At 37.4% G+C, this 18,977-nt stretch overlaps 1 protein-coding gene across 1 annotated transcript in view; it reads left to right on the top strand.

Annotated features, from left to right (window-relative positions):
* oxsr1b (oxidative stress responsive kinase 1b) overlaps nt 1-18,977 on the top strand; it is a 121,574-nt gene that overhangs the window by 47,049 nt on the left and 55,548 nt on the right. The window contains exons 3-4 of the mRNA XM_088918785.1: nt 1,328-1,436; nt 12,282-12,423. Coding sequence (XP_088774911.1) covers nt 1,328-1,436; nt 12,282-12,423 — 251 coding nt within the window. The remainder of the gene's footprint in view (nt 1-1,327; nt 1,437-12,281; nt 12,424-18,977) is intronic.

Genomic DNA, 18,977 nt, shown 5'->3' with positions numbered 1-18,977 from the left:
CTTAAAAAGTGCTTGGAGTATTGTCTTTTATTCTATATACTACATTTAGAAATACTCTATATAGTATTGTGAAGCACATGATGATATATATCATTCTGATGTTGAACAAGCATGCTCAAAACTAAACATTATGTGTTTGTGGCAATATTGTCCTTTACCAATTAAATCTAAAGCCATCAGAGGCTCCCCTCAGTGTACTGGAAGTGTAGTGGGAGCTGCACTTGGCATTGCTCAGCACTGTAAAGCTCATTTGTGAAGCTCTCTTCACTGAAGCCTAATGAGAAATTTCAGATCTGTGGGTCCTCAGTTATCTAAAAGGACCAGTCTGTGCTGAAATAATGGGCTTGCCTTGCTACACTACCAAGCAGAAGAACAACAAAAAAATCGCTCTAACATACATGTCTGGATATTATACAGAATACAAAGGAGTTTGAAAGGCTGGTGAAATAAACTAACACTTTAGGGATTTTCCAGTTAAGTTAACTGAAGTTATTTTTCCTGCTCTCTTTGTTAACATTGATTTGATTAAGTACAAGGGGACATGGTTTGCTCTGTGGTATTTGCGTTCTGAATTCACCTCCCCGTCTTAATAATTATCCAAAGAGCAGACGGCTCTAGCTCTCCAGCTCTTTTCCCCTTCACTGCTATCAGTGCTTATGGTCTTTATTCATAATTGAGTTTCATAAATATTCAGGCTAAGCCTTCTTTTTCCAAAGTGTCCATTTCACAATTTAACAGCAAATTACCCCTCTTTCCTGTCTCCCTGTCTCTCAACCCTGCTTCAGACGTGCCTCCCCTAAATTCAGGGGGTATTCTTGAGATTCGCAGTCCCTCGTGTTGTCACAGCAGATGAATAGGAAGGGATTGTGTGGTGAACCTTTTCATTATTTGTTATGAAAATTGAAATATTTTTGTCTGTGTGCTGAATTCAGCAAAGGCATTAGATATGGGGAAATTTTCACTGTCACTGAATGTATTTTAGAGTTACCAAGTAGATGTTTTGTCATGTAACTTAAACCTTCTTCCTTGAGAAACAGAACATTGTCCAAGAGCATTATTGCATCAAAAACTAATCTTCTTAAAAGTAATAAATAACAGCTCCTTTTCTAATTGATCTTAAATCATTTTTAATAACTGCTTGGTAAATCATATTTTGAGAACAATGGCCAAAATGGGGCCATTAAACCGTAGCAAGTTCTACAACAGCCAAAAGTACAGTATACAAAAGAGGAAAAGCTTACCATCCAGAGGGTAAATCAGGCCATCGACCAACCTTCGCCTACCTTTTGGTCTGTACTGAAGATTTATCCTCTCTCTCTATCTGCAGAAGGAAATCCAGGCAATGAGTCAGTGTCATCACCCAAACATCGTCTCGTACTACACTTCATTTGTGGTGAAGGATGAGTTGTGGCTGGTGATGAAACTCCTCAGCGGTGGTAAGTGTCAGCCCTCCGAGTTCAGTTACTGCTTATACTTCATCTCTAATCAGTCATGTTTTTTCAACCATACAACTTTTTCTTCTTTCTATATCCTCTATGTTTGTAAGGCTACATAAGTAATGAACTACTACTGGGTTCCAATTCGTAGCTTAATAGGAACTGAAGTGACTTGATCATTAAGTAAAACCACAAAGGAATTGCATTATTCTAGAAAATATAGGCTGGCATTATTCTATTAAGTGCACATTATCTTTGTTGTGCAACATGCGTAAAAAATGAAATATACAATACACAGTACTTATAATACTTGCAAGTACTTATAATACTGTTATAAAAAGATTAAAAATAAAAATAATCCAGACACCAAATTAAAATGGCCCCTGTAGTTAGGAATGAAAATTTGCGGAGCACATCATGTTTTTGTTTCAATTTCAATGGGGAATTGAGATGGCTGTGCAATGACAAGGGGGCAAACAAAATACAAGTGAATATTTTTTTTAAACCCTAAATTACAAGCTAACACACAAGCTATTATATGCAATAAAAAGTCCCAGAGTTCATGACTTTTACAGATCAAAGCAACCCTTCACTCTTCCTCACAGTGATGGACTAACTAACTTGGCAGACTAAGAAGGTAATCTTAGTTGCTAAACTAAATAAAGGACCCTCCACAGGACCCTCAATCTGTTCTCCACTGCTCTCTCAAACTGTTCACTAATCCACACAGTGCTTCCCAGAGATACAAGACCTGACTGGCTGGCACTTAGTTGAAATCTTCCCTTGAATATTGGGGAAAAAAATGCAGCCCTTTGTCCCTAAATTAATTGTAATCCCCTGATTGCAATTGCAGTGTTTTTCTGCTTGAGCTTCACAAGATGGCAGAGTGGGTTGTGGCCAACGCTACTTCTGAGCTAAGCTGGTCTCACTGTGCTGGCCCTTCACCTCTTAGCTTTCTGCTCGGTTACCTTGTTTGGGCATCTTCCACAGAGGTCTTTCCCTGTCTGTACTCCCCCCTCCAAAAAAAGAGTTTGAATATATGTGGCTGGGGATTGTCAGCACCAATTGTCTGTTCCCGGCCCACTGCAGCTGATCTCTTAGGCCATTCCTTGTTCCAGGTCTGTCTTAGTGAGACTTTTGATTGGGGGATAGTTGCAGAGAACATGCTAAACAGCCCCCTTGGGGGTCTCCATCTTGCATAGCTCTGTCGACATAGTGGTGCCACTGAGCAGGTGGCCTGTGCGAGCCTCTTGTGTGCCCTCATTGTTGGACCCTGACTTCTGGCCTGGATAGGATACATGGTAAAGAATATTAAATGGCTTTGTCATAATCCTAGTGGTAATATTATGTACCACAGTACTATGTAGCAGTTAATTTATTAATCCACATAAACTAACCTCTTAAAATACTTAGTTCACCTGTGTGGTTTTCACTTTGTTGGTCGTTTTGTCCAACCAATGTATACAATTGCCACTGTATAGTAGAATGAGTAAAGCATTTAAAAGTTATTTTACTTTTTTTTAAACCCTAAATTCACCAATTATGTGAAATTATTTTTAATCGAAACTTTAGTGCTCAAAATGAAAATTGTAGTGGTTAAAGAAGTTAAATATCAGCAAAAACGTAAAGAAAAATCAAATGTAACATATGGTGGTTGCATAAGTATTCACCTGCCCGAGTCAATACCTGCTGGAAGCTTGGCTTTTTGGAAACTCTGGTTATAGTCCAAGGTAGGGCTATTAAAGTAATATTATGAAGATCCATGCATTTTCTAATTGCTTCATCTAGGGAGCTGGAGCCTATCCCAGCAAGCAATGGGCACACATCAGAATATACCCTGGACAACATGCCAGTCCAAGTCCATTGCAGGGCACGCATAGACCCAAACCCCAAACACAGATATGCACACCATCACATCTGGGTCAATTTTTCCAGAAGGCAGTTGACCTATCAGCAGGTCTTTGGATTGTGGTGGTGAGGGGGGACAGAGCACCTGGTGGAAATGCCAGGAGAACATACAAACAGATAGACATCTCATTAAGTTTGCTGATGACACAGCCCTGTCCAGTTTATTAAAGGACACAGAATACCGTCATGGGCCCATTCTAAATGATTTTACTAACTGATGCAACAAGTTCTCCCTAAAGTTAAATGTTTCAAAAACATAGGAACTGGTTATTGATTTTTAGGAAAAATACCACACCCCCTCAACCCACCATAATTGATGGTCAGCCTGTTGAAATTGTCGATGATTATAAGTACTTGGGACTAGTCATTGACAAAAACCTAAAATGGGATAATTGTTGTGACACTATATAAAAGGCCAACAGAGACTCGTCTTTCTTAGGAAACTCAGCTAGATGTTAAAATACAGTTCTGCTTCACTTGCTGGTTTGGCAAAATACAGTAAGTACCGGTAATTGTAATAGGCTGGGTAAATTAGTGAATATAAGTGGCAAAATAATCAGGAATAATCAGATAAACTTAAGTATCCTGTACAAAATCCAAAAGCATCATGGAGTGTGTGTCTCACCCCCTCCATTGCGAATTCACACTTCTCCCATCTGGGGGACGCCTCTGTGCCCCCAGGTGTAAAACCAACAGACTCAGGAGATCTTTCATTCCCACTGCAATTACACACTTAAACAATGCAAAGTAACAACCTTGTATCTTGTTTCTTTTATCCTGTAACACTACTGTACTCTCTTCCCTTTTGGTGATGTTTATTTGTCATTGTGTTGTGTTTGATTGTGCCTTAAAACAAAATTTCCGTGGGGGACAGTAAAGATTGAATTGAAACTCCACTTACAGTACATTCTGTAGCACCCCAGAGCTGGAACTGAACCCAGGACCCCAGCACTGCCATCTTGTTATAAATATATTTTTCTCAAAGTTTAATTTCATGATTAGGAAGCAGTCTTTCTCTGTTGGGGTATGTTCAGCTGTAGTTCTGTGCTGAACTCTGCTAAATACCACATTCAATTTGTTGTGGAGTCAGTTTAAAGAATAGTTGGAGTGGTGTGATGCTGTGGCTGGATACAGCCATGTGGCTGGTGATTTTTTAGAACCCAAGTGCAGGAGACCGGAGAGTGAAAAGTGAAAAGTGAAAGGAGAGTGAAATGAGATGATGAATTACTGGCCAGTGGGGCTTAATCAGACCAGGAGAAGCCGGACCAACTACATGCCTGGCGGAAAGAGAGGTTGTTGAATACAGCCTGGTGGGAAAAAGGGAGTCTCGGGTGTATGGAAGGAACCTGGAAAGCAAGACCCCTCAAAGGAACCAAACGGGCTTGGAAGGGCAGCCCGCAGAAGTGTCAGGGATGCAGGTCAGCAAACGTGAGGGTTGATGCAGTGAAAAGAATAAGCGTGGAAAGAAGTGCTGGCTTGAATTAGAGATGGCTGTATCGGGTGATGCAGAGAGCAGGCTAGGAGCAAAGGCTAGGGCGACGAGAAATGCTGAGAGCCGGCTTGGAGCTGAGGCCGCCGCACCAGGTGACGCTGAGAGCTGTGGCTGCTTTGCAAAGCGGAGCTGAAAGGTGGGATTGCTGCCAAACAGAATCCTCCAGTGGGAAAGCGGGGAGTCTTGTGTATGGGAGAAACCGAATTGTGAACTTCCTGGGAAAAGAGCCAGAAGGCAGGCTTGAGGCCGTTGAGACTGCTGCGCAAAGCAAGGGCTGGCTTGGTGTACTGGGCGATGCTGAAACTGAAAACGGCTGCATAGCCTAAGGGTCCAAAAAAATAAAGGGAGGCTTGGGTCCAGAGGAACCGAATAGTGAGTGTCCTGAAAAAAAGGGAAAAATAAAAGGGAGACTCAGGTACGTAGAAACCAAATAGCGAGCCTCCAATAAAAAAAAAACACCAAATGGATTTCAGGGCAGTCTTGAGACTACAACATGTGTGCTGAGTAAAGACTGTCTAGTTAACAAAATAAATGTGAAAAGTGTGACAGAAGTGCTAGTGAAAATCAGGGAGCCATGAAAAATGGCAAAGTGTCATCAAAACACTTTATATAGAAAAGCGGGAATTGAATAATAAGCTAATTAACACGGAGCACGAAAAGGTGATAGTCAGAGCAGCAAAACCCTGGAAAACCATGAGGCCTTGTAAGAATGTGATGGTTTTCCATGGCAACCGCTAGGTGAAGGACAAGTGGTGGTTAATTTGAGATTTCTGTCCTACATAATCTAAAATCACTTTAACGTACACTAGTGTGTACGTCTGTGGTGCAGTTGCTGTTTATTTTTGTTGTGGCTGGGAAGTAAATTTACAAAAGCACAATGTACTTCGATTAGTGTCGGCTTTGTGTGTGTGTGTGTGCGTGCTATCATATTACATGTTTAAGGAAGCTTCCCTAAGGCTTCCATCGGAATGGAGCAATAGTAATATGTTTTACATAGTGCTGTCTGAAAGCGTTTTACCATGAGGTACAGTCAAAATTGGGATTGGTATACTGGAGATTTGAGAAATCAGTGTGAAAATGTGCCTTAACTACATCAAGACTGCTTAACTCAACATGATGGGTCACTACTGTGGAAAGTGTACTGCTATTATCCTGCCTATAAAGTACTCTCATGCATTGTGCCAACTGCTTGATTTAAAAGTGTCATTAAATACTATTGAATTTAATGACTCTTTTTTGATTGTGTCATTTTGCTTGAAAATTCTTAAATGTCATGCACTGGCAATGTAGGAAATAAGGTGTATGTCATTTCTGAGTTGAAAATTGATTTTTTTTACCCAGCCAATTGCAGCATACTGTAGCACCACGCTAGGTAAAATTTTACATTGTATTAGATTATGTGTTTTCTCTTTGAATTCTGTTATTAGATATAGAAGGATTTGTTTTCATGAATAGTTTTTCTTGCCTTCTTCCTTACTTTGTATCCTGTAGATAATCTGAGAGATTAGGCTACTTCAGCAGTTTACCTGATGGTAACTAATAAAGCCACACATAAATTGAATGTCTCAGCTTCTAAGAGTGATACAGTTTTTCATTAACAATAATGCTTTCAAAATTTGTATTTTTTAATCAAAGTTAACCTGCTTCCATTATAAATATGAATATATTTGTAAAATTGATCATTATAAAGTGCTTGTCAATCATTATTCCCAACTACATTTCAAAAAGGGGTGTGTAATCGGATAATTTGTTACATAAAACAGGCTATGGAAACTTGTGACTGTATGCCTATGAGATTACTTAGGAGGTGAGTCACTGATTTCCATACAGTACATAGTTTTCTTTGTATTTGGTATTTGGTAAGTAAATAGTGTTTAAAACTGCTTGTGCTGTAGATTTTTCTAGATCTCTCACCAGCTCATGTCTGAACATTTCAGGCATACTGAAAGGTGAATATTTTTAATAAACTTATTCTCTCCCCAAAAGCATGGGAGAATTGACTGGAGATGGTACTGTATGTGTGGCCAAGGAATGCCACAGAGTTTCTCCTAAGGACTGGAAATGTCAACCTGTGAACTTCAAGCTTTTGGTGCTGCTTAGCTTAGAGGATTGCAATAGTACCCCTTACTCCAGAACATCCTTTATCCCCACCGAACACTGTTCTGGTCTAGTTATTCCTGTTTTAGCGTAATAAGGGCAAAAAAGCCTTTTTTAAAACTTTGACAAGCAAACTTAGAGACTCTTCTCATTGCTTACTATTAACGGTCAAATTACTGTATCTAAAGAAATGCTTTGATGTTTGTTTGTGCTTTTATGAAGGCCTGACTATTCATTTACTGAAAAAAAAGATGAATTTCTTGCTTGGATTGTCATAAGAAAATAGAATGTAATATGAGCTACATTTGTAAAAATATTATGCGTGTGGCTTGGTGGTGCAGTGGTTAGCATGCCTGCTTTGCAACGCTGGGGATGTGGGTGTGAGTTCCTGGGGTGCTATCTGTCCGGAGGTTGTACATTTTCCCCTTATTTGTTTGTTTCCTCTGGGTGCTTCAGTGTCCTCTGGGAAAATTGACCCTGATGTGAGTGTGTATGTTTGCATCTGTGTGTGCCCTGTGATGGACTGGTGTCCGAATTCAGGGTGTCTCCCGCCTTGTGCCTGCTCCTTGCCAGGTTAGGCTTCCCTGTGATCCTATACTGGATAAAGCGGTTTAAAAAATGGATGGATGGAAAAAATGTGCACATATATGGACAGTCTAAAACACTGTACTATGTTGCAGTGTAACAAACTTAAATTAGGTTTTCAACAACTTTAGTATTTAACTTATATAGCTATGTTATATACAGCATAGTATATAATATGCAGTATAATAATAATTAATAATTGCTTACACTTATATAGTACTTTTCTGGACACTCCACTCAAAGTGATTTACAGATAATGGGGACTCTCCTCCACCACCACCAATGTGCAGCCCCACCTGGATAATGCAGCAGCAGCCATAAAGTGCGCCAGAACGCTCACCACACACACAAGCTATCAGTGGGGAGGAGAACAGAGTGATGAAGCCAGTTCATAGATGGGGATTATTAGGAGGCCAATATATAGGAGTATATATTACATATGCTATAGTATGCTATACAATTATACTCTATGGTACATATATTACAAATATTGGTAATATGTTTAAGTGCTGCCTTAAAAAAAATGCTTTTTACTAAAATTCAGTTCATGAGTGTTCTTAATGTAATGCAGTTCATAAGTTCATGTAGATTTTTGGAAGCTATGGTAAAACAATAAAAATATTTTAATCAGCTTCAATACTGTAATGAATGGCCTATAAAGGAAAGAGGGATGCTCAGAGACAGAGTATATGGAAATTGCTTATGAATAAGTAGATGTTTGAATACCACTTCAGAAGACCATGGGCTAAGTTTTTATTTTGGAATCCGTGCTCTCTTAGAACTTGTTTACTTATAGAAGCAGTCATGACTTAATAGTTTTATGCAAGTCATGTGGATTTTGTGCTCCCAACAGTTTGTACACATGTCTAGGCTTGTTTATACTAAGCGGTTTAGCTGGATTCCCTTTATAAGAGATTGAGAAGAAATGGAATAGATGTGGTGGTTATTTATGGCTTTAGAAGAATATTATGGCATTTAGTTTCTGATCTGTCTTTCTTGGCAAGTTGCCAGTTTCACTGGTGTTTGTTCCATGATAACGGCAATTGCCTTCTGTACGTTTGATTTTTATCTCGAGAGATATTTTACATTGGCCAGATAGTTTTAAGCTTTGCCAAAGCAGCATTTGCCATTCTGATTCTAGTTCTTATCTCACAGGAACTGGAACCATCTTGGCTGATGGCCCTGCCAAGATAAGGACATTTGTCAACTTCTCTCTGTCATGAAATAAGGCTACACAACATGGTTGCGACTTATTCATCATGCCACTGAAGGCCTTAAATGCTTGTAGTCCAGTGAAGTAGGTTTTCCCATCTGTCCTTGAGTGGGGTTAGATGTGCCTTTTAAGACCTCATTGTCCAAGTGTCACAGAGGGCAGCTTTAATGTGAACAGCTGATCTGTAAGGAACTTTCCTCTTGAACTGATTCCCAAATCAGGTCCCAGTTACCTTTAATGGATAACATGGGTTAGGAAGCACATATTTCAGTCTGCACAAGATTGTTTTATTCAGACAAGACAATGCAGTGTGAATTGTAGTTTCATCACTTCTCCAAGTCATTTTTTTAGATCATGTATTACCTGTTCCTAACTTGATCTTTACTTGGGAAGAGATAGTGAGGAAGATTTCCCATTCTAGCGCTCACAATACTTTCCTTTGTTTGCAAACCTTCACCCCATTTTTCACAAATCTGTAAAAGTATATGCAGATTTAATTCATCCAGAGCTGCAAAGACAAGCAACCTCTGTGGAGGAATTCTCATAAATATTGCAATTTCAGGAGCGCCGTACAATGGCTGACCCTGTGCTCTGACCCCAGGCTTCTCTCTCCCTATCTGTGTGTCTGTGTGTCTCATGGAGAGCAAGCTGGGGTATGCGAAAAGACAAATTCCTAATGTAAGAAATTGTATAGGGCTAATAAAGTGATCTTATCTTATCTTTAATTTATTTTAGTTTATCTAATATGTTCAATTAATTTGTGACAGGCCCACTGGGTTTTTACCACATCAGCATATTAATAGCTGTGTTTACTTTTTAACTCAGGATATAGTCTCCTCAGTGTTTTCGCTGCAATCATCCAAGAAACATCCAACTCCAAAAAATAGTTACAAATTAAATGAAGTTCAATCAAGTACAAAAAGTAAAATTTTCTGTTAGCTTTCTTTAGAATGGAAAACGGGTACCCACGAGTCTTAACTGTCTATCTACATAAGAGTAGGTTAATGAATAATTTTCTTTTGAAAATAAAAGTTTATTACTTTAAGTGCATTCTTGTTGTTTTACAGTCTTTTAAGTGTTGTTTTTTTTAGTCTGGACATCAAAATCATGTGGCTTTCTAAATGTATTCTTGGAAAAGTTAATCTTTTTTTTAACACACAGATGTAAAAATCAACAATTTTGCTGAATGGGATGATTTGTATTCCTGCTCTAGATCTTATGATAAGATGATGTGCTGTAGCCCAGCAGTTATTCTTGCTGTCTCTAGTCTTTCCTTATTCCTGTACAAAATAAAGATGCATGCAGTGTGACCTTCATCAGTCAGCCAAGTTCTGAGTTTTTTTTTCCTCATGTACCATCGTCCCATTGAATCCAGGGAGCTACAGTATGATGGTGCAGGAACTGTCTGTCCTGTCAGCTTTATTTCTCCAGATGTCTCAAAGCAGGCAATTGCTGCTATAAATAGTGTTTTCTGCAGTCAGCATTGTGTGTTTTGCCCACAAAAGACCAGTATGTGATATTTAGCACCAATTGATGGATAGGCCATGATTGTAACTTTGATTTTAGAGTAATATGTTGGCTCTACTTATGTAAATAGATAATAGCACTGATTTCAAAACTAGACATTTTCATCTTTAAATTCAGGTTCCTATTAATAATCCCTACAATTGTGAGAGTGTATCATTGTATAACATTACACACCATTACCTCTTTGTGTCTTCAAGCTGATGAATAAGCTAGAAACCCATGGCATAATCTTTTGTTCTGTCTTACTAAATTTTACATTTTACTCAATATGTCTGTCACAAAATAAATAGGAACCGCATAGGACTCTTGGGTGTTCTCTGTTTCTCTCCTTTTATTATTAGGTTATTTATGAGCACATGTTTTTGATCTGTTCATCTTGTCACCTTCCACTAGCCACAGTGTGCCTTTTGCGTTCTGTGGTCCATAATTGAAAGTGATATTTGTCATGGGCCCAGTATGGCATGCCTGTTTTAGTTCAGGTGGGTAGCTGCGTCAGCATGCGTAGGCTGTAAAGGAACAAGTAATAGGTTTATTCCATGCTGAAAAAAAGAAGAAAGAGAACACAACGTTTCGGCCGTGGAGCCTTCTTCAGGTGTGAGAGAGACAGGGCAGTAGGCAGGGCCCACGAAGAAGGCTCGGTGCCTGTTTTAGTGGTAATTTCAAAGCACTTTAATTACAGTGACCCTGAACTAGTGGAGAGGAAACAACTCAAATGATTCTATAGGCCAGGTTAAAGTAACAGGAACAATCCTGCTCCACTGCCTATTGCATTTGAAATGGGGTTCTTTAATTTCTCTTTGGCCTGTTTACTATTTGATTATGCTCTATAGCATATTTATTGTTGCTTAGGCTGGCTTATCACGAAATCACAGTTTAACACAGTGTCTGCATGATTGGAGTATTCTAAAAGTGGTAATGGGCTGTGCAACATCATCAGCATCCAGAAATGTTAAAAAAAGTATGCTGATTATACATTATGCAGTACATGATGTCAGCATCTATATCACCACAGTTTGCCCCCTTTATTTTGGTAATTTAATATCCTTCCCGATGCTTGTTATTCTATTACGTACGGTTGTCATTCATCCATCCATTTTTTCTAACCGCTTCAACCAGTTCAGGCTCACAGGGGAGCTGGAGCTTATCCTGGCCAGCAATGGGTGCAAGGCAGGATACATAGATGGGATGCTAGTCAATTCAAGCACACACTCACAGCAGGGCCGATTTTCCCAGAAACCAATTAACCTACCAGTATGTCTTTGAACTGTGGGAGCAATCCGGAGCACCTAGAGGAAGCAATCGCAGAGGAAGATCTGGAATTGAACCCAGGGCCCCAGACCTGCATGACAGCAGTGCTAATCATAGTGCCACCTGAGTTGACAGCTATTTGAAGCCAGCAGAATATCACACTTGAGCATAGTTTGTTACTTCCTTAAAAACAAGTTTGATGTTTTCAAGTGGTTTTTATTCCCCATCAGTATTATGAGTCTCCAAAGGCCTGTCTTCGCTTCTGACTACTCAAGTGACATTTTCATGTAAATGACATGTCTTGTGCTGTAATTGTCTTAGATACAGTATTTTCTTATTTTCTAGTTTGAGAGAAATGCTGGGACTTACTGTAGGATGCTTTCCTAATGGAGATTTAATTCTATACCATTTCTTACTGTATGCCCCTTTCATCTTCTGATCTCACTGGTCTGTGACATCTGTAATCCTACCTTGAAAAGTAAATTTATATAAATGTATTCAATAAGTAACTGATCTGATCACTATTAATTAGTTTAACTGATTTTATACTAATTTGATTATTCATTTCTAATCTTCCAGGCCAAATATTTGCCCCTTTTATTTCTGATTAGTGAATGTTTAAATTAACAAATGTTTTACAAATAATGAATCTAGGTAGTAGATCTTTAATCTAATTGCTAAACCCCTTCCCTTGAGGTCAGTGTTACCAATTAAATTAATCACATCAGATGTGGTTGAGTCACTGTAATGATGTTTTTCTTGTTTTTTTTTTTAGGATCAGTTCTGGACATAATAAAGCATATTATTTCCCGGGGTGAACACAAGACTGGAGTCCTGGATGAGCCCAGCATAGCTACTATTTTAAAAGAGGTGTTGGAAGGGCTGGAGTACTTGCACAAAAACGGCCAGATTCACAGGTATGGAAAGAAAGAAAGTGATGCTTTCAATGAAGTGTGGTCTCATTCTGGACATTACACATCAAGCATGTTTCATTTTATTCTTGCTGCACAACATGTTGGTGGCTCACTGAAAATGAGATTTTGTTTACTGTATTTTTTACTTACTATAATATCTGAATGAGTTCACCATCCTGCCTGTCTTCCCATGCGTTGGAAATTCACACAGAACACTGGCTCTTGCATGCTTGAAAATTTTCCGAGAACCTTCAAGATATAAGTGGTGTCCATTTGTTTTCTACCAGCCTTCATACAAGCTTTTGCTTAGTTGTGTATGACACGATAGTGTTCCAGTTTTGTCTGTATGAAACTTGTAGATAGTTCTGGTCATAATCCTAGTTAATTACGGTATTAATGATTAATGAGGCATTCTCGACAGTTTAGATTGTAAAAACGTTTTAAAAAGAGAGGAGGCTATTTTAGCCCATCTGAAATGTTGAGTAGTTAGTAGCTTATTCATCAAAAGATCTAATCTATTATTGGCTTCATCCACATTGCTGGCTAGTTTTTTCCACACTCCTTCAGGCTTCTGGGTGGTAAAGAAGTGCCTCCTATACAAGGTTTGAAATACACTTCCACATAGTTTCCACTTCCACTGATGTTTCAGTGCGGTTGCTGTCCTTTCACATTGGGTGCTCTGCAACACTGCACAGGCAAACTGCTAAAGAAAAAGCAAAGGTTAATCCCGCACTCACAATTACGAAGAGAAACATTTCTGCTATAAAGCCTTTGAGTGCATGGAGGAGGGAGAGAGCAGAAAAACTTGGCAAAGGGGTGGGGCTGGTAAGACAAAAGACATGAGATGGGGAGGGAAGAGTGTAAAGACAGTGGAAGAGTCCTGGATAGCTAGACAATTGTTTCTGGGGAGGTATTGAACTCTGGCAGTCATACCAAATTAGCAGCATCTTCTAAGGTATTTAACACAGTTGATCTGTTTATTGTTGTTTGTATAAAGTATTTTACAGGTTAAATTTGAGTGATGGCATTCATCTCATACAGTATATACTGTATGTGTAAAAGGCTTGCTTATTAAATACAGTTCCTGTACTCTATTCGAATTATTCCTAATAGATGTCTCAGCCTCTTATCACCTTACGTATCTATCTTGGCCACTTGACCAAACTAAGAATCCACTTCAGTATAGAGGAAAAATGCATACGTTTAAAACAGACGTGAAATTAATTCTTTCATTTAATACTTTTTTATGAATTAAAAAAATATCTCCAATTATAAACAATTCATTTGAAATAGTTAACTGTTATACTGTAGCTGGGCTACCTCCATATTGATTTTTTTGTGTGAAATAAAACACAATACACCCTTTTATTCTATGTTTACAATATGATAGACATATTAATTACAAATTGCAGCAATTGATTTATGATGCTTTTCAGCTGCCAAATACTGCATGTTGTACAGTAAGTCTGTAGTATGATTAAGGTACAGTACATTAAACATGCATACGGAATTCACTATTTTTATAAATCATTTCCTGATTTTGTTTATTGTGAACATCCAGCAGGAGCAATATGACAGTAGTCACAGCTACGTGTTTCACTGCAAATATTAGTATGTTTAACCATTTTTGTTTCTGCAATTTGTTATTAACAGAATTGTTGAAGATCATAATGATAAAAAGGCTCGTACTTTAATGGAGTGAAAAATCTGTACTCCTGAAGTAGATACAGTATATATTTATCTTCAAAGAATGTAACTTGTTCCACATTTTTTGTTTGGTAGCTGTATCAGTCAGAAGTTCACATAGGGCACAGTCTTGTCAGATCTTACAATAACAGCTTTTTTGTTTCTGAAATTGGCATTTTCTATTTCCATTCTGATTGTCTGAAATAATGCATGCTTTATTTTAATCTCTTCAGTGCCTTGCGTCAGAATGTGTATGGTCTCGCATAAGTAATTGAAGTGATCATATTTAGTCTCTTTAAAAAAATCATTAATCTCAGTTAAGAAATTTAAAAAAATAGTAATGACTGTTATAGCTTTAAAAGCATAAAAGTTGAAAAAACGTTCTTGAGGGTAGGCTAATCTATAGAGATATCCAAATATTCATCTCTTGGAAACATGTTTTAGTTTGGCAAATATAACCTCTGCTAAGAAATCCGTTTAAGAGTTGAGATTCCTAGAGCCTAAGTACTTCATTTTCAATTTGTTAATTGCTTTCTTTACCAAACCGATAGAACAACTTGTCTTTTTTATGATCTGAAAAACTTTCCCTGCTATAATCAAAAACTATGTTTTTGATTAATTTTATGGTAATATATACTGTTTTGTAATCCAAACATCCAAAACTGAGAATGTGAATTACATTGCTCTAGGAAAGAGCTTAACTTCACAAAGCAACAGGGTGTTCTTCTCGAATGTGTGAGATGCAGATACAATACACTGTATATATTTTCGACAACAAGTCGTCTGCCTCATGAAAAACAATGTTAGTAAAAACGAAAGTAAATATCCGATTCTCCCTCATTCTAAGGATTTAGCATGATCCTTTTCGGCTTATTTTACTAGCATCTTGCGGTCTTGATCAGCATTAAGGCTCCTTCTACAGACATCCACAGAAGAAGGTCTTGCATTTAAACGGCTAGACAGTGGTTTTTCCAAGTATCAGTGAGTGGTGGTGGTAGTGGGGAGAGGGTACGTGATTGACAGTGAAGGAATCAAGTTCTGTGAATATCTTTCAATTAAGTTTTTCTTTCAGTGTTCTCTGGCTTCTGAGAGTTTAGAACATATTTAAAGGAAAAAATATTAAGAAATCCTTTCAAAATTGCAGTAGCGTCTTCTCGTGACCCGCTACTGAAATATGCCATTGTTGTTTTCTAGGATGTTGGCTTATAGTAATTTTTCACATTATCTATGAGAACACATTTTTAGCATTGTGGGAAGTTTATTACTCTAAGCATGGAAAAGATTTGTAATCCTTTGCCACTGAAAGTCCATTTTCTGATTCTGGCTTACAAGGAGGTTGTATCTTGTAGCTTTTGCCATAGTGAAATATTTAATTTGTGCTAAGAAGTACAAAAGCCACAGCCCCAGCTACGCCATTGGAAAAAAAACCCCCAACAAAGTCAAAACGCACAAACCTGTCAATTTGTTTTTTTTCTTTTGTAGAAAGACGTCCATTTACTTTTGTGTGTTTTTCAGTTGTCATCACTTGTCATATCATTCTAATGTTTTCTGCCAACTTACAAATTACAACTTACTAAGATTCAACATGATGACATACAAATGAGTGACAAATTCAGGTTTGAGAGTTAACAGTACAGGAAACAGAAGTGAAAATAAAACATGTTACAGCTTTACTTCAGATTTAGTATTGATGGGAATTACAATTTGTCAGTTTTGGGGTGTTTGTAGCATTGCATGGTATCATACTCACAAGCTTTGAGCAAAGTACTGCAGAGGGTGGTGAAGTCAGCGCAGCTCATTACTGGCTGTGAGCTGCCAAACATCCAGGATATCTACTCAGCTAGATGTCTGAAGAAGGCCAGATCTATTCTCAGGGACCCCAGTCATCCCAGTCACAAACTGTTTTCCTTCCTACTGTCCAACAGATTACAGAACAGCTTCTACCTCCAGGCAATTAGACTGCTAAATAGCCAACCTGCAGCTCCTTCAGCAAGTCACACGTAATGGCCACATGGACATACAGTTTGCATTGTATTCATCATACTGCACTACTTGGGCATAATATATTGCATACACCATGGACACACAGCAGCTCTATTCATATTGAGTATTGTCTGAGTTTGATTACATTTATATTGTACTATTATTTATTATTATGTAACCTTCTTTTAACATTTGTAAATTTTGTGATTTTTACCCTCCGCCCCTGGTGAGCTTGTAGAAAAGACATTTCATTGCCAGCAGCTACTGCTGCACGCTGTATTGTTGTGCATTTGATAAATCCACTTTTATTTGAAATCCTGAGATCTTTTGTAATCAGAAGCATTTCTGTATACTGTATAAATGCAAGAAATAATATTGTGATGATGATGTAAAAAATGGTAGTATGATTATACCTTTTTAAGACCTTGTGAATACCACACAGCTGTACTGCTTATTTCAATTAACTGCTAATTGTTAGAGTTATTTAAGTAACTTAGCCACTAGTAGAGATTTTAAGTGGTAGTAACCTTATTTTCTTGGTAAGATTGCCCTTTAAAGTAGAATCTAAAAAGTTCCAAACACATAGACCCAAAGTTCTATAGTATGTGCAGTAAATTATAGTTTGTGAAAAATCATATCAGCAAAAAATAGTCAACTGTGATGGACAAAATGAATAGGTTTGATTTCTGTTTTATGTAAGATGTTTTATGTTTCTTTATGTAAGAAGTGAGTTCTTCTTATTTGTGATTCTTATTTAATTAATACCTCTCTCTGGGATTTACTTTTAAAATTGCTTGCCTAATTATGTGAATATTCATGAATTCATTCTGGGATTTTTTCATTATTTGCTAAATTTTCTCATCTTTATGAAGGATAAGTATGAATAATGCATGGCCTTTTAGCTTGGGTAACTACTGCGGAGAACCTGCAGAATCCTAATGAAGTGAAGTTTCATATTCTGCACTGTCAGTGAGATAAATCAGACTTGGAACTGAAGAAGGGCAATTTATTTGTATTTGAAAGTGGTATCTTTGTGAAAAGGAATACAAGCTAAGGCATTTTAGTTCAAAGTTATTAACATTTATAAGGTAAGCTCTATGTCCTTATCAAAGAACATAGCTTTTCAAAAAATAGTATTCTTGATTGCAATCTACACTGAAGAATTAAGATATTCTGTCTTTTTAAAAGTGCCATTGTCTTTATAATGTGTTTACTTGCAATTTTCTCATGAATAACTTATTTTCAGAAAGATCATACAAAATATAATTAATACGCAGTAATCTAATGATCTTCAAGCCTTCTATTTTCTGTGCTATGAATGTCATTTGAAATCACATATATAAATGCGTTTCTGTAGAATTACTCTAACATCTTTGGGAGTGCTAGTCTTGAGTAAATCTAATTGAGAAGCCTCTATGCATGACTGAATTGTTAATTTATCTTTAGGAAATGTGGACGTACCAATGAACTGAGCATGCAGGAATGCTAGATGTCTCTTTATTATAGAATGCAGAATTCTAATTCTAATATGATTTAAACATTTGTGAAATATATATGAAAGTACTTACTGTACTGAAATGAAGTAAGGCATTTTTTAATAACAGATGTGTTTTATCCAAACCAGACCTTCAACCAGAACTTGATGTCAATATTCTTTGTTCTTTTGATGTGCTTACAGTATATTCTCTTAAATGCTACAGGAAAAAAAAAAAACTATGGTGTTACATTTTTTAATCTTAAATGCACATTAGATTAATGATAGATGAGGTGAAAGAACATGACTCCATGACTGTATGCATTAACCTCTGGAGTGAGATTTTCAAATGTAACTAAAATGTATCTGAAAGTATAAAATTACACTTTTTCTTAGATGGGCTGCTTATAGTCACGACTTTCGGAAGTAAATGTTAGCTGATGCATAAAGGCAGTGAAGCATGCTATTTGAGCTCACAGATGTCTGATGCACTGTTATCCAAGGTTACAAAATCAGTGGGATTTGCAGAATTACAGACATTAGTCTGCTATCCGTGTAGGCAAATGTATGCAAATGATCAGGAGCCGATGCATTATTTCATTCTTAAATATAGGGTAGACACCTTGAAATTTGCAGTTATGCCATTGATAGAGGCCTTTTCAATTCTAAATGCATTATCTTAGATCTCATATCTCTGAATAGTACTCACAGGTTATTGAAACACTATTATTAGGTTTAAGTTATAGGCAATTACCCTATATTATTCCAAGCACCTAGTTGCATACAAATGGCCTCATGTCTTTTCTCACTAACTGTTCTTATGTATCGATCATTAGTAAGCGCTGAGCTCTTTCTACTGCAGGTATATGTGAGAGATTTACTGTAGATTATCACATTTTCTTGCATTTGCCTTTTGGCAGCTTTTGTTATCCTTACAAATGGCAATTATCAGTTAACCTGTCTTAACTTTAAGGCGTTGACTTGGGGGAATCAGAAACAAAACTCAGTTTTCTTTCTTTAGTAAGTATGAAGCTTGTTCCAAACTCCTGCAAATCTTTCTGTAAAAAATAATAAATTCCTGCTGCTCTCCATTTTGAATGCACTCCTTTGTAGTTTCCACTTGTGTCCTCTGTTTTGTGTTTGTGTTTGTGTTGGTTGTAAAGGCAATAAGTGACTTTGACAAAGCTTTTGAATACTGGAATCGGGTCTCCTCTTAGATGTCTGTGTTCAAGGCTAAAAAGATGCCCATGATGAATAGCCTGTCAGTATAAAACATTCCTTTAAGCCTGGTAATGCACCTGGTCTCTCTTCTCTGGACTGATTCCAGAAAAATAACAATATTCTTTTTATAATGTTGTGACCACAAATGGGGTGCAAAAATCGAAAGCCTTACTAGAATATTGTACGTTTTTAA

This window comes from Atractosteus spatula, chromosome 6 (genome assembly GCF_055471065.1).
Source record: "Atractosteus spatula isolate fAtrSpa1 chromosome 6, fAtrSpa1.hap1, whole genome shotgun sequence".
Classification (NCBI taxonomy): domain Eukaryota; kingdom Metazoa; phylum Chordata; class Actinopteri; order Semionotiformes; family Lepisosteidae; genus Atractosteus; species Atractosteus spatula.
This window is presented reverse-complemented; position numbering and strand designations above follow the sequence as displayed.